The sequence below is a fragment of the Solea solea genome, chromosome 21 (genome assembly GCF_958295425.1).
Source record: "Solea solea chromosome 21, fSolSol10.1, whole genome shotgun sequence".
Taxonomy (NCBI): Eukaryota; Metazoa; Chordata; class Actinopteri; order Pleuronectiformes; family Soleidae; genus Solea; species Solea solea.
This window is the reverse complement of record NC_081154.1, coordinates 19,501,493-19,516,776: the sequence shown is the minus strand read 5'-3', so window position 1 is coordinate 19,516,776 and position 15,284 is coordinate 19,501,493. Positions and strand designations below refer to the sequence as shown.

At 43.4% G+C, this 15,284-nt stretch overlaps 1 protein-coding gene across 2 annotated transcripts; it reads left to right on the top strand.

The window, feature by feature from the left end:
- Positions 1–2,495: 2,495 nt before the first annotated feature.
- Positions 2,496–13,610, top strand: kcnj16a (potassium inwardly rectifying channel subfamily J member 16a). 2 transcript variants are annotated; one of them, XM_058621000.1, is made up of 2 exons: positions 2,496–2,668; positions 11,438–13,610. In XM_058621000.1, exons 1-2 carry the CDS (start codon positions 2,502–2,504, stop codon positions 12,723–12,725), a joined length of 1,455 nt encoding a protein of 484 aa, XP_058476983.1. In that variant the 5' UTR covers positions 2,496–2,501; the 3' UTR covers positions 12,726–13,610. The 2 variants fall into 2 exon arrangements, with proteins under 2 accessions (XP_058476983.1, XP_058476984.1); XM_058621001.1 differs by lacking the exon at positions 2,496–2,668 and adding an exon at positions 6,552–6,692.
- The last annotated feature ends 1,674 nt before the right edge of the window (positions 13,611–15,284 follow it).

The following is a 15,284-nucleotide window of genomic DNA, read 5'->3' as shown; positions in this document are numbered from 1 at the left end:
CTCTGCTCAACCTGCTCGAGCCGTATTCCCACATGGACTCACTTGGACATTATCAATTTGACAACATGAAGAATTCTAGGTGACTTAAGTTTTTCATTGACACACGACTGTCGCGACATGGGGTTTCTGCTTGGGTTTTCTCCAGGTTCTCCAGACTAACCTGTCCAGGTTGTGACCCCATGTCAACCGGGATTGACCTCAATGTCCCGCGACCCGCATGCGGAGGACAATGTCCAAACTTCAGCGCTGTGGACATAATCTGGACCAAAGTGTTTGATGAACCTAAAGACAGGCGAGCGTCATCATCTGTGACCTAAACACACAAACATGAAGTCCAGAGAAAACTACACTCAGCACTTCTGACTTAATCACCTCCAGAATCCATGTAGGTCAGAAGGACTGAGGTTTCTCATTTCACTTCAGAGCAGCAGACTTTAAAATAGAAAGAGGGAGGAAGTCAAGAAAGAAAAAAGCGAAAAAAAAGGAGGGAAACTGCCAAGAAGCAGAGGTGAAGAATGACATGAAGGGGAAGTGACTGTAAAACAGCTCGTCTTCTCCTTCTCTGACCCTCTCTGGTGGCATTCTGTGGTTTGACCCCGGGGTCAGGGCCTCGTTCCAGAACCACATGGCACACGATGGCGACACAGACGCCGGTCAGCGGTGTCTGCGCGCCAGTTTCCTCTTCACCGTCCAACAGCTGAGCCGTCTTGCTGACGATCACGTCACATAAATCCTGAGGCCTTTCAGTAAACTCTTTACGACCGTCCCCTCGGGAGACGCCGCCAATTCACACAGGAACTACTTTCTCCACATTTCATCGTCAAACGACTCAACACCCACTTCACTCACTGCGGTGAGTGAAGATGTATTTTCTTTATTTTCATTTTTAACTTGACTGCAATTCAAGTGTCTGGGTTCACAGAGTTTCTCCTGCTTGTTATCCAGCTGCTGCCTCAGGCTCCCACTCCCACTGAAACTCTCAACTTACTGTGCTGCTTCTTCTGCTTCTTCTTCTCCTCCGTCCCGATCCCTAATTCAGCCTTTGATTCTGCTCCTTCTCCAGAAACGTAATAACCATAATCTGTTTCTCATCCACTTGTCGTCACCACGGACACGAGTCCCAGAGAGGAAACCATTAGTTACAGCAGACGTTATTTGCAATTTTCAAAAATGTGATAATGAAAGAGGCTGCATGTGAATAAAATGAGACCTGTCTACAAGTGACGACCCAAAAAAAGAAAAAAAGGAAAAAGGTGAGCGTGTCCCTCAAAGAAACGGTGGAAAAACCCAAATGGCTGGAAACATTTTTACAAGCCACTGTTTCAATCTGCAAATAAACTCCAGAGGTTTTTCCAAAGCTGCGTCAACGTGAAAAAGAGATTTGAGAGGAAAGAAAAAGAAGAGTGTGACCTTTTATTGTCTGTCGCTCTCACGCTACGCTAAAGTCCCTGCTAGACCCAACGCACACGGTGCCACAGCGGATCATCTGTCCTCATAAACCTTCTCTGTGGTCTTCTTCTTTAACTCCGTCGTCAACATCCTTTGTCCAACATAATCCCTGTCCCTGATCAGGGACCATCTCCACCTTCACTCGCTGATTTGAATCTTCAAACCGTACAACCTGAGCCGTCCCTGGATTATATGATGATATCTAATCCTGTCCATCCTGGTCTTTCCCAAGAACGATCTCAGCATCTTCAGCTCTGACACCTGCACCTGCACCTCCAGAGGTAAAGTGGTTAGCGATGTTCTCTGGAAGCAAAAAGACTCAAAAAGACTCAAAAAGACCCGGTTAGAATAAGGGCCTTTCTGCATGGGGTTTGCGTGGGTTTTCTCCAGGTTCTCCAGACTGACCTGTCCAGGGTGTGACCCCGGTGTCAGCTGGGCTTGTCCTGCGACCCTCATGTGGAGGACAATGTCCAAACTTCAGCACAGCTCTGAAAGCAGCTATGAACTTCTTCATTTTGGAACCATGTGCAAGGAGCACGTTGGGTGCACATAGACAGCGCCAAAGATAGTCATCGGAGCCTCGACCTGACGAGCCTCGGTTGAACCGGTTGACACCCCCGACTCCCCTGCCCAACGGGCCTTTCACCTGTGAGCCGCAGCATTGTTCTCTTCTTCTTCTTTGGTAGGAATGCGTCCTATTCACTGCGTCCAGACTTGTAGCGACACTCTTTTCCCGACATCTTCTTGCTTGGGATAATTCGGATCATTAGCGCAGATTTGTCCAGGGTTAACAGCGAAAAAAAAAAGTTGCTTTGTCCCCTCGGGACAATTTCAAAAAATATGTCCAGACTTCAGAGCAGGTCTGACACCAGACAACACATGACACATTTCTAGTTCCTAAAAATCTTAATTATCTCAGTCTCAGGTTCAGGACTGTGATGTCTTTTGTCAGTTTCCATGACGTCTGTGCGCGTGCTAATTATCACAGCTGAGACTTTGTCCCCACAGGCCATCAGCAGGTCAGTCATTTCCGAGCTGGAGTTTAATGTACAATGAAAGTCCAGACTCTGCGTGTGTTTTCAGAGACAACACTCCCAGGCCAGGAACAATGCTTTCTTTGGTACGATTTAATTTCTGGCGTGAGTGTTTTTAAAAGAAAAGGATCTGGACGCTTGGTCTCCGCGCCAGTTTTCCCAGAGTTCCTGAGAGTTCAACAAAAGTAAGACATTCACACACACACACACACACACACACGTGATGTATATCCGAATCTTCTTTGACACAACATTTGTGGTTCAATGCTTTTCCTGTGAATGAGCTTCAGGTCTTATTAAGATTGCTTTGGCTGAGCCTGAGACTATTTTTAGGCAGGACTTTGTTGATGGGGATTGTGGTTGAATTAGAGGCTAAATAAGCAAAACTCTGGTCAAATCATTGGATTTCAACCTCATGCTAAGATGTGAACATTAGCCCCGTGCAGAACTGTCAATCGAACTGGAAACTTTGGAGTCGACGCTGAAGACCGCAGGACGACGCTAGACGTCGGCGGTATTTTTAGTGCAGCTGGAATGAGATAAAAATAAAACTCAAATAAATATTTCCATGTGATTGTGAGAGGTGGGATGGTTTTGTGCGGCGCAGACCGAGGCATGAAGTTTGGCAGATTAACTCCTGGATGTTAAATCACTGATTGTGTTTCTTGAACTTAAGAAGAAATGACATAATGGTGCGTGAGGGAATCGATACCGTCCGCGGCGGGGGGAAAAAAAGGGCCCTCCGCAGACGGTGCAGACAAAACAGTGTGCTGCAGTAGCTGCTGCTTCCAGCTGCAGTCGTGTCTCTGACAGTGGAGACGAAGCTGAGAGGAAACAGGCCCTGCTTTTATTAACGGGCTGTTTACGCGGCGCACGGCGCGGCCAGTAAACAGCACCAGAGGGAAAATGGTTTTTTGTTGTTGTTGTTTAAGGGCGACTTAATTTTATAGACGCACTCGGAGCTTGGCGCCGTAAAAAAAAAACACGAGTTTACAAAGCGTTTAATTTGTGATTAAAAGCCCAGAAAGTTTCATGGAGATTTTTTATCTCTTTTTTAACGAGTCTGTTTAATTTGAGGATAAGGCTGAATGTTCTGGGATTAACTCACGATAATTAGTGTCGCACAGTCTTCAAACTGATATTAAAGGCCCAAGCAGTAGGTGGCGCTATTCATTTTTCTCTGATATAACAAAAGTAGGGAATTGGGCTTGTAAACAGAGGGTTACTGGCTGGTACCGCCAACAGCAAGGAACCCAATTGTTAATTAAAACACTGTGAATTGACCCCAGCCACAGGGTTACGTGGATTTCGACAGCCTGTTTTTCCGTGAAGGCAACAACAACTGAACCGTTTTATGTTTGTGGTGATCATGAGACCATGGCCAAGTGGAAAGGGAACTTGTCTTGTAACCGGAGGGTTTCCAGGTCAAATCAGGTCAGGTCTGGGGTTCCTCTACGCAAGGTACACGGCCTCCATTACTCCTCGGGCGCTGCTAAGTGGAGAACTGAAGAAGAACCGACCGAAAACTTGAGTTCTGACGAGAACCGAGGATTCTGAGAATCATTACAGCCCAAATGTCAGATTCTTGAGACACGAACAAACGCAATGACGCAGCGTTTTGCCTCAAGTGATCCTCACAGTGTTTTCCCGTCGAACTTCTGTGTCCAGGTTTTCTTGAATTAGATCATTTAGATCTTTGAGGTGATCCTGAGACCTCACTGTAAAGATCGTACGTACAAACCTAAACCGTCACTGACTTGGAGACAGCAAAGGAACTTGAGTTCTGACGAGAACCGAGGATTCGGAGTATCTTTACAACCCAAAGATTCTTGACGTAGACCTTTTGGCATAAAGTGATCTTCGCAGCGTTTTCCCGTTAAACTAGTGTCCAGGTTTTCTTTAATATTTACATGACTTGTATTTCTACAGCATGTTCTTCCAGGAAGAGTTAGATAGTTCCTGAGATCTCGCCATAAAAGATTGTACGTAAACCCTCCAGCTCCACCTGTCACTGACATGGAGACGTAGAAGAAAAAGCTGAACTTTGAAGCGAGAACCAAGAATTCCTGAGTGTTGAACCAACGCGACGACAGCACAAGAAAAACTCGAGCACCTTCTAAATATATTTGTCAAGACGACGATTCCTCGCTGGGAAAATAAGGATTCACTTACAAAACAGAGAGAGAGAGAAGACGACGCCGGCGGAGGTGATGGTCACTACCTCAGTTCACCTCTTCTCTTCCCATGATGCAACCTGTGAGATTGTGTGTGTGTGTGTGAAAAGTGTCAGCACTTCACACCCTGAAAATCCTCCTGGACTCTTTAATTCTGTGCTTTGGCCTCAAACACGGAGACGTTTGATCAGAGAGAAGTATTTTTGTGGATCATTTTTATTGGGAACAAATTATTTCTTTTTCCTGGAAGCAGAGTGATTTTGTGTTTTTTTTCATTATTTTCTGAACGTTAACCCGGTGAACTGCGCGCGCTGGACACGGCGTGGACGCTCAGAAATGAAGATTGGGTTCGTAAAGATAAAACTTGGCGTTCTTTCACGGACACACAGACGAGAACGTTCCACCGAGCTGCAGCTACAAAAACAAAAGCACCCAATCACATCTCAAACTCTCAGTTTCAACCGAGGTGTCGAATAACTTTGCATCGCTTTGTTGTTGTTCTGCACACGAGGCCAGAGAGCAGCGAGCGCTGTCGCAGCACATCACTGCAGACCTGCTGCTATTAAAGGAACACTTCAGGAGAGATGACGTTTTAAATCAATCTAAAGTTAACACAACGTGGTCATTATGTCATTTGTGGTCTGATGTGCTTGTAGGATGTATAATTAGTTTACAATACCTTAAGAACACGTCTTTATGTCACTGTCTCACTGTCTCACTGCACTCACTGCACTCACTCTCCCACACCAAACCCCATAGAGAAAATCAGTGATTTTAGCTGGCATGGACACAAGAGCTGCTGGTCCTCTGCTGCCTCGTGTGGTCACTTTGTGTCACTGATGTAAATCTGAACAAAGGATTTTAAATGCCGAATTGACAAAATAAGACATTTGAACTTGGTGATGGAGGCAGCAGAGGATCAACAACTCCTGTGTGTGTGATGTTAAAATCACTGATTTTCTCTCTGGGGTTTGGTGTGGGAGAGTGACTAAATAGACAGACTTTTCCATCAGGAAACTAAAGTTTCTTCTTCTTTTTATATCATTACAGTGTTATAAATGATGTTAACAATGACCTCTGTGCGTCATGGAGTCATATTTTTAGGCGCCTGAACAAAAAGAGAAAGTGCTTTCACCCGTAATCCTCGTGTTTTTACTCCATATTGTCACATATATATAAAACATGTGAAGAGGAGAAAGTCGGCGTCGTGTCCCTCGGTGGACGTCTTCCTGTCTTTTGTCCTCTGACCCATTGGACAGCTCAAATGACGGCTACATCATCACACCCTGACACAGCGTCAGTCACACAATAAAACACACGCAGGACGGACGGGAGAAGTCGCGCTGACCCGGCTGACGTTTCCATCGGCCCAGATCCGCTCAGGACAAACACAGCTGAGCCTGTGTTCTCTCACGTCTGAAACCCGAGTTCAGCTCTTTCTGCCGCAGACAATGAACAAAAACACTGTTATTAAACGTGAGGGGAGGTCTCACAGGAGCTGAGGGCTGAGAACATCACACACAGGACGAATAAAGACACAACACACTGATGTCAGGCTGTGGAGGAAAGGTCTAATAAATAATATGTGTTATAAATGATGTGAGTTAGAAATAATGTGAGTTAGAAATATTGTGTAAAAAATAGACTGAATACACAGTAAAATACAGGGTAATTGTACTGTAAAATTGAGTTGAAACCTCTGCATTAAATCATGAGTTGCCGAGAGGATTAAGAACAAAACATTTTTTTAATAAAACAAATATTTAAGTATAAAAGTTTGTCGCTGTTATTTACATACATTTACATATGAAACAGCTGAGTGATGCATCGGTGAAAACAAAGACATTAAGAGTCTGCATACACACAACACTCACCTGTGTGTGTGTGTGTGTATGATGGGAGGTGTCACTCACTCACTCACTCGTTCACCGTCAGCGTCTCAGTGAAGCAGGAGAACGCTGAGCAGCGACTCCTCGTAGATTCACCTCTAAAGATTCTCCTGAAAAACATTTACCCACATTTTCTTTATTAACAGGTAAGAACTCACCTGTGTGTGTGTGTGTGTGTGTGTGTGTAGGACATTTTATCCAAAAAAAAAACCAGATATTTAGATTTTACTGTCAAATTTAAGGGTTTATTCCAGTTTCCACTAAAATTTAAATGTTCTTAAAGGATTTTTTTATTATTATTTTTGAAGTGCACTTGTGTGTGTGTGTGTGAATCCTTTATGGAAAGTGTGAGTGTTTGTTTGTGTTTGAATGAAGGTTTGAAGGTCGGTGGACGACAGAACGATCACGTAATCTGACCCACGCGATGAACACAAAGAGTTAAAGACGACGATGTCAGAGACAAGAGTTCAGGCGCAGCTCGAGTTTCACCGCTGACAAAAACACTAAACACTGTTATTATTCTGCTTTAATCAACCGTTTGTTTGTGTTCTTCTGAAAATAACACCATCAGTGTTTAAATGTTTGCATCAAAGTACAACTTCATAAAATGATATCATTTAACTTAATAACTACCGTGTTTTCCACGCTGCTGTGCTCGCGAAAAAAAGAACTGCATTTCACGATATTATGAAATAATTCAAAAATATTGACTTTACGTAAAATTTTGGTCGGAAAGAACAGGATTTTTTTTTTGATTGTTGAAAATAAATCAATGAATGGAAACTTTGGTTCTTACAAAAAAAATACTTACAGGACCAAAAACTAGGATTTTCTGTGTTTTGGGTCGGAGCTTTGACCAGAGGGTTGGTTAAATTTAATTTCCTCCCACAATAAAACCTGACTAAAGTAATCGCGCTTCATAATATTTGTGATAACTTAACTTAGCGACCAAAGTCGTCCAACGCTTCTTTAAAAAGAAAAGCCGAGAAAAGTTTCATGACTTTTCACGTTCCAATATCGGGATAAGATCGTATTGTGACTTACTGTAAATATTGTGATATCGTTTCGTAACTTAAATATTGTGAGAATATCGCATTGTGGAGACGAGGTATTTGGGGGAAGATTGATTCAGTGAAACATCACAATATCGCAATAATATCATATCGTGACTTAGTGTAAATATCTTGATAATATCGTAGCGTGGTGTCTCAGGGTGGGGAGAAAGATCGATAGTGAAATATCGCAATATTGTGATAATATCGTATTGTGACTTACTTTAAATATCATAATGTCACATTGTGACTTGCATATCGTGAAAATGCCGTATTGTGGTGACGAGGTGTGGGGAAAGATTGAGTGAGTGTAATATTGTAATATTGCGATAATATTGTGATGTGACTTGTGACTGTAAATATCGCAATATCGTATCGTGACTTAAATATTGTGTGAATATCGTATTGTGGTGTCTAAAGGTGGGGGGAGAGATTGTTAGTGAAACATGGCGATGTTTTTGTGTTGCAGTATACATTTTTAACAGATGTTAAACTTTTATGGATTAGCATTAACAAAAAAATCTGTTGCTGTTGTAGTCCAATGGATTGTTAACGTTAACGCAATAACACGAGTAACTCCTCGAGAATTTGTCTGTCGCTCACTCACGAAAAACAAATTCAGGTCCTGCAGAGTTCAAAGGTCACGTGTGACAAAAATCAAGACGTCAAACATTTACAGACTCGTTTAAATTCACCGTCACGACCCGAAAATCAAGGAAGGAAGAAAGAATAAAGAAAGAAAGAAAGAAAGAAAGAAAGAAAGAAAGAAGAGATCCAGGTTTGTTCAGAGCTCAGATTAAACATTAACCTGCAGCTGAGACACACATGAAGAGTGTGTGTGTGTGTGTGTGTGTGTGTGTGTGTGTGTGTGTGTGAGGATGGAAACAGTGTGTCAGGTTGGTGAAGGTCATCAGAGGTGACAGAACGCCTCGCTGCGTTTAGTCGTCCATGTGCACGGTTCTGTTCCACTGAACCACAGATGGGCGGCACAACGTAATTTGCAGTAAGTGAGCGTGTAATGGTTGTGTAAGTGCCTCGAGCTGCGGAGGAAACAAGGCCACATCACCTTCCTTCCGTCCGTCCGTCTTTCCTTCCTTCCTTCCTTCACTGCACTGTGACACACTGTTAAAGGTCAGCGTGGGTGTTGTGGTTGTGTTTCATGTCTTGTTTTGTTTTGTACACAGTGAAGCTTGTTTCAGAGAAAACACATGGACCTGGTGGCTCAGCACAAGTAAAGTTTAAAAAAACAATTGAGAAAACTTTAATTATTACAGAAAACTACTCACTCTCTCACACCAAACCCCATTGAGAAATCAGTGATTTTAGCTTGCGGGGACACAGGAGCTGCTGGTCCACTGCTGCCTCTTGTGGTCAGTTTGTGTCACTGAATTAAGTTTAAATGAAATATTTAAAATGCCAACAATTCTAAAATAAGACATTTGAATTTAGTGAAGGAGGCAGCAGTGGATCGACAATTCCTGTGTGTTTGATGTTAAAATCATTGATTTTCTCTATGAGGTTTGGTGTGTCAAGGCGTTAATATTTTATCATTTAAAATAATTCTACAACTTCTCCTCCAATGAAGACCTATTTTCTGGTGCATTTATGACCACAAGGTGGCAGCGGCAAGCATTTAGTCGGTGGAGTTCCTTGAATGCATCTCGTGAGCTTGGCACGCTGTCAACCCTCTAGAGTTTATAAAATCCCTAATCTGGGTATGCAGCGAAGGATTATGGGAACCTGACAGGACCTTTGGTGTGTGGACACAGAGGTGCAGTGGAGTTTGTGACTGGAGCGTGGTTGACTCAATCAGATAGCGGTGGTTCAAACCCTGTGTGTTTTGGGCGTAGAGGATGCAGTCACCGGTTTGGCTGTGATCGATCCTTCCTCTGCCCGCGATCGCACCGTGACACGCTTCCAGTTTCCACACACGGTTTTCCCACTGCTGACTTTAAAGAGTTCAGATCAGTCCAGTCCAGTTCTGCTGATGCTGTTGCTGCTGCTGCTGCTTCCTCTCCTGGCCCTCTGACAGCTCTTTGACCTCCACCCAGAAGAAGGGAAAAAAAAGGTCCCGGACCATTGATTTGGACAGCAGCAAACCTTTGGACGGAAACATTGTGGTGTTTACAGGGCGTTTAAGGTCACTGAGGCAGAATAAAACTCCAGTGTCCTGCAACACACGAGCGGATTCTCAGCTGGAATCTGCATTTACACACTTAGAAAATGTAGAAAATTGACTTTTAAAGAGATAGAAATGACAGGAGAGGCATCCCTGAGAGACATAAGACTGATTTAAGCCACTTAAAGGGGAGATATTATGCAGAATCAACTTTTTAATCATTTTAATATTTATATTTGGGACACTGGAGGCCCTACCAGTCGCCAAAGTGTGGAAAAATAATACTCAGTCTTTTTTTCGTGGTCCCCCTTAGTGTAAGTATAGAAGATAAAACATGCGATGTTGAATTCCCTGCGCTTATGACGGCAGCATGCGCATTTCACCGCGAATGTTACCACCCACCAGTAAGTTTACTTGGAGAGCTCCACCTTAGCTCCACCTTAGCTCCACCTTAGCTCCACCTTGTCCCTGCGAGAGTGCAGGCGAGGGAGGAAGAGCGGTATTATGTCAACGCGGAGGGACAAGTGTGCTGTTGGTGGCTGCACAGTGGAGCACAGTGTTTTACACAAACTTCCAGCCTCTGAGGATTTTATATATGAAGCTAATGTTCCGGATAAAGTCAGCAAACGTGTGTTTGTGTGTTCGCACCACTTCACATCAGACTGCGGCCAGCGGTCGCCGTATTTATTCAGCGACCGTATTTCACCGACGTACAAACACACACATTGTTAAGAAAAGGTCACATAGAGGTCATAACTGACCATTCTGACATGTCCTAATTAAACATACTTGTTCAGTACGTCCTCCATGACCGGAGCACAGACTCAGTCTGATACAGTCACATACAGCGGTAGTTTATGCAGCTCGCCGCTGGCGATCAGTGGTGGCGATCAGTGGTGCTGTCCCTAAGTCTTTTTAACTGATTTTCACAGAGAGTGTCGTCACAGGAAGAGACGTCCGACACAAGGATCAAGCCTAACAGTGCCGAACTGTAAATCAGTTAAAAAGACTTAGGGAGTGTTAAAGTGTTTTTAACTGATTTACAGTTGTTCAGTGTTCGTTCAGTGTTCGCTGTGACGACACTCTCGCTGCCATGTTGATATTGTCAGAGAACTAGTGGAGGGAGGGGGAGAGGAATGGAGCGGAGGGAACAGGAGCTGAGTGAGCGCAGTAAAAAGGACAAATCAGAAACCCCCTGGAAGATGTGGGTGTGTGTTTGCCTGTGTCTCATTTGCATGTAAAGGGACCATGCACAAAACCGAGCGTTCTGAAAGGGGCGGGTTTAGCAGGGTTATTGAACTGCTATGGTGCTTCATCCTTATGGTATTTTGACCAAAGCATGTCACTGACATGTTCATTAGGACACCAGGGAACTATTTTAACTTGGAGAAAAAGGGTATAATATGTCCCCTTTAACAAAACACTCACCTGTGATTGGATGCTCGTTCCACGGAAGTCCTGAGGTTGTACCGTAATGACAATGATTTCCGGTATCCATCCATCTTCTACTGCTTTACCCTCCATGTGAGGGTCGTGCGGGGTGTTAGTTTTACAGTTTTTGAATCTTCTTGATATCACAAACGGTCTAGGAGTTACGGTAATGAGAAGATAACATGATGGCAGGACGGTCACAGAAGGGTTAAGCGTGAACTCAGTCGTCAAACGAGACAAATAAAGTGTTACTATTTACAGTGATTTTCTGTTTCTGTCATCTTCACAGACGCTGGAAGATGGAGAAAATGTACACGTCTGTGAGTCGCAGCGACGATGCCAGTGCAAAGACAGGACACGGACCTCAGGGTAAGAAGTATCGCTACATCCGTAAAGAAGGAAACTGTAACGTCGTGTTCCGCCATGTTCCTGAGGAATGGCTGCTTTTCGTGACCGACATCTTCACCACCTTGGTGGAGATCCGGTGGAGGGTGATGTTCCTCATCTTCGCGCTCTCCTACATCCTCTCCTGGCTCTTCTTCGGCATCCTCTATTGGGTCATTGCGCTCGCCAACGGCGACATCAGGGACGAGACAGTCATGCCCTGCATGTACGAAGTGCGCAGCTTCACGGCGGCGTTCCTCTTCTCGCTGGAGACCCAGACCACCATCGGCTACGGCTTCAGGGGAATGTCGGAGAACTGCCTGATTGCCATCATCGTGGTCACCATACAGGACGTCATCAGCTGCTTCATCGACACCTTCGTCATCGGCATTGCCGTCGCCAAAATGGCCTCGGCCCGGAAGAGAGCGCAGACAATTGGATTTAGCAACTGCGCCGTTATCAACCTCCATGACGATTTCCTGTGTCTGTCCTGGAGAGTTGGTGACTTCCGGAGGAACCACCTGGTGGAGGGGACGGCCTTCGCTCAGATAGTCCGCTCCACGGTCCACGCCACGGGGAGAGTGGACGTGACCTATGAAGACCTGGTCATCCAGCAGAAGGACATTACCTTGGTGATGCCGACCACCATCTTCCACAGGATGGAACCCGGCAGCCCGCTGTACCAGATGAGTCGTGTAGACCTGGAAAAAGCCGACTTCGAACTGGTAGTGTCATTCACCTACACGGACGATTCCACGGGTATGCTGCACCAGACCCGCACCTCGTACACCCCCGCAGAAATTCTCTGGGGTCAGGTCTTCCAAGAGATGATCCGCGTCAGCAGGAGGAGCTACCGAGTCGATTACAACCTGTTCAATCACACCGCCAAGGTGCTGGTGCCCCAGGTCAGCCCCGAGGATTACGAAGTCAAGAAGCAGCTGCGACCGTCTCCTCGGTACTCCCCTCGCCATTCCCCACGACATTCGCCACGACACTCGCCCAGATCCTCCCCGAGGCTGTCACCAAGGATCCGACCACAAAACCATCAAGACCCTCATCTGAAACCTCCAATGGTAACGGTGGAGCTTGTGACCGACAGTGGCCCGCAACCAAGTGTTCCGACGTCTGAAGAAGAGGCGAGACATCGGGACACTCTGGCGTTACCAAACGACCTCACGACCATGGACGTATGAAAGCAGCCAGGATATTTAAGATGACGATTAGAACCATTCTACAAAATAAGCATTATTATATTATTATTATTATTATTAGATAGAAAATATAAGTATTGAAGTGATCGTAAAGGTTTTTTTGAAGTGTGGTTGCATGAAGTATAAAAATATGGATGCTCGCTCTGACTGAAAACCTACATCAGTTTAAGTCTACGATATCTTTAAGAACACGTTCACGTCTTCTTAAAGATAATTGTGCAATTATTTTCTCTATGAGGTTTGGTGTGGGAGAGTGAGTGGTTTACAAACTTCAGTTTCCTGTTGGAAAAGTCACAGAGAGATAAAGACGTGAACACATTTGTAAGATATCGTAGACTTGAACTGACTTCTAAAATTGATAGAGATAGAGAATATCTGCAATTTTAACATCTTGACAACCACACCTCAAGAAACCCTTAACTATCCCTTTTAAAACACTGCAGACATGATTTAACGTAAATATTTTTCACATCATATTATTATTCATTACATCAGAGACACTGTAGTTGTCAGTAATATTTTTTTACAGTAAAAATGCTCAGAAAAACGGAACTTTCAACATTTCCGTTTCTACGACAGCTGAAGACAATCACGTGATCTGACGAAAAAGCTCCAGAACAACCACTTTGTGTTGAGGTTTGATTTTAAAATTAATTTCAGTTTGTTCAATTAAAACAAAACTGAAAATTGTTTTCCGAGATGGTGTTGGAAAGCGTTTTTTATAAAGATCAAAGTGTGGAGAAGGTAAATGTTACGTATATGTTAATGAGCCGTGTTTTTATTCTACTTTATGACTCAGACTAAGTGACGTGATACAGACTAAAGAGAGTTAGTATGAAAATGTTTTGGTGGTGGATTTACATTTATTTTACAGTTGAGGTTCATCTGTGATATTTTATCATTATTTTATAAACATAAATTCTTTAAATTCATGTTGTTCAAGCATCACGACACTGATTTTTTTTATACAATATTAAATCTTTATTGATTATGAGATTAATAAAAAATATATTTCAATGTCTGGTTCTGTCTTTTCACTTCCTCTCATATCTTCACTCACTCTCCCACACCAAACCTCATAGAGAAAACCAGTGATTTCAGCCCGCGGGGACACAGGAGCTGCTGGTCCTCTGCTGCCTCGTGTGGTCACTTTGTGTCACTGAGGTTAATCTTTTTTAATGCCAAAGTGACAAAATAAGACATCTGAACTTAGTGATGGAGGCAGCAGTGGATCAACAACTCCTGTGTGCTGTGATGTTAAAATCACTGATTTTCTCTATGGGGTTTGGTGTGGGAGAGTGAGTGGTTTACAAACTTTAGTTTCCTTTTGGAAAAGTCTGTCAAACGATAAGATAGTAAGATAAAGATGTGAACATGTTCTTAAGACATCGTAGACTTAAACTGACGTAGACTTTCTTTGTTAAGTCTTTTTTTTCTCTGTTGGCAGTCATGTTTTCACTCAGTATTTGTTTGATTTCATGTGCTACAATTTTCCTCTACTCAACTTTGAGCTGCTGTTTCTGCAATAGTTGTGTGTGTGTGTGTGTGTGTGTGCGTGTGCGTGTGTCATCATCTGTTACTTCTAGTGTCCAGTTCTCCACCTTGTGGTTCACACATAGAAGTGAGCGGCTGCGTCGCTCTCTTTACTGCTGGAAATTGGGCATGAAAAGCAAACACACACACACACACACAGGTGGTCTGGGCTAAATATATGTGCTGCTATAAATAACCACTACTAAAAATACAACACACAGCAGAGAGGGAGAGAGAGACGACAGCAGTTTGGTAGAAAATCGCACACAGTTGTCGCGTTAAAGTTTTTTTGTAAAATGAGCGAGTGGCGAGGACGCAGAGTGTAAACATCTGAAGCAGCTTGATAGGCGAGTGGAGAAAGAGTCATATCATCACACACAGGCACGTCAGTGACTCATTCTTTCCAACAGAACACATTTTCCATACCCATATTTAAAACAAAAACAAATAAAAAAACAACTGCTATCAGAGAAAATGAGCAGGTGGGAGCAGAAAATGTGACTTTTACCTTAAAAAACATGAAATTGAATTAGTTATTTTTTACTGCCACTGCAGTGGAAACTTTATTTGAGTGTTAAAATCAGCTGCACTGCCAAATACATATTATATAAAAATATAAATTGTGTTTGCTTTGCTGTAAAAAAACATAGTAAAATAATATTAAAGTATTATCTGGACCAAAGACAAATGAATACATTTTTTGTCCCCGCCAGCTAAAATCACTGATTTTCTGGGCTTTGGTGTGGGAGAGTGAGTGTTTACAAACTTTAGTCTAACAGTGAGATAAAGACGTGAACATGTTCTTAAAGATATCGTAGACTTAAAAACTGATGTGGATTTTTATCAGCTGCTGATTAACATGTGTTGTTCCTCGTGTCTCCACTGGAGGGAGCAGGTGTGCGTGTGTGTGTGTCTCTGGTTGGTTAAAAACTACTGTGATCCTGATGCAGGGAAAAAAATAATGATTTTATCTGATTTATTTTTATTTATGTTTCACTTTTGTTTTGC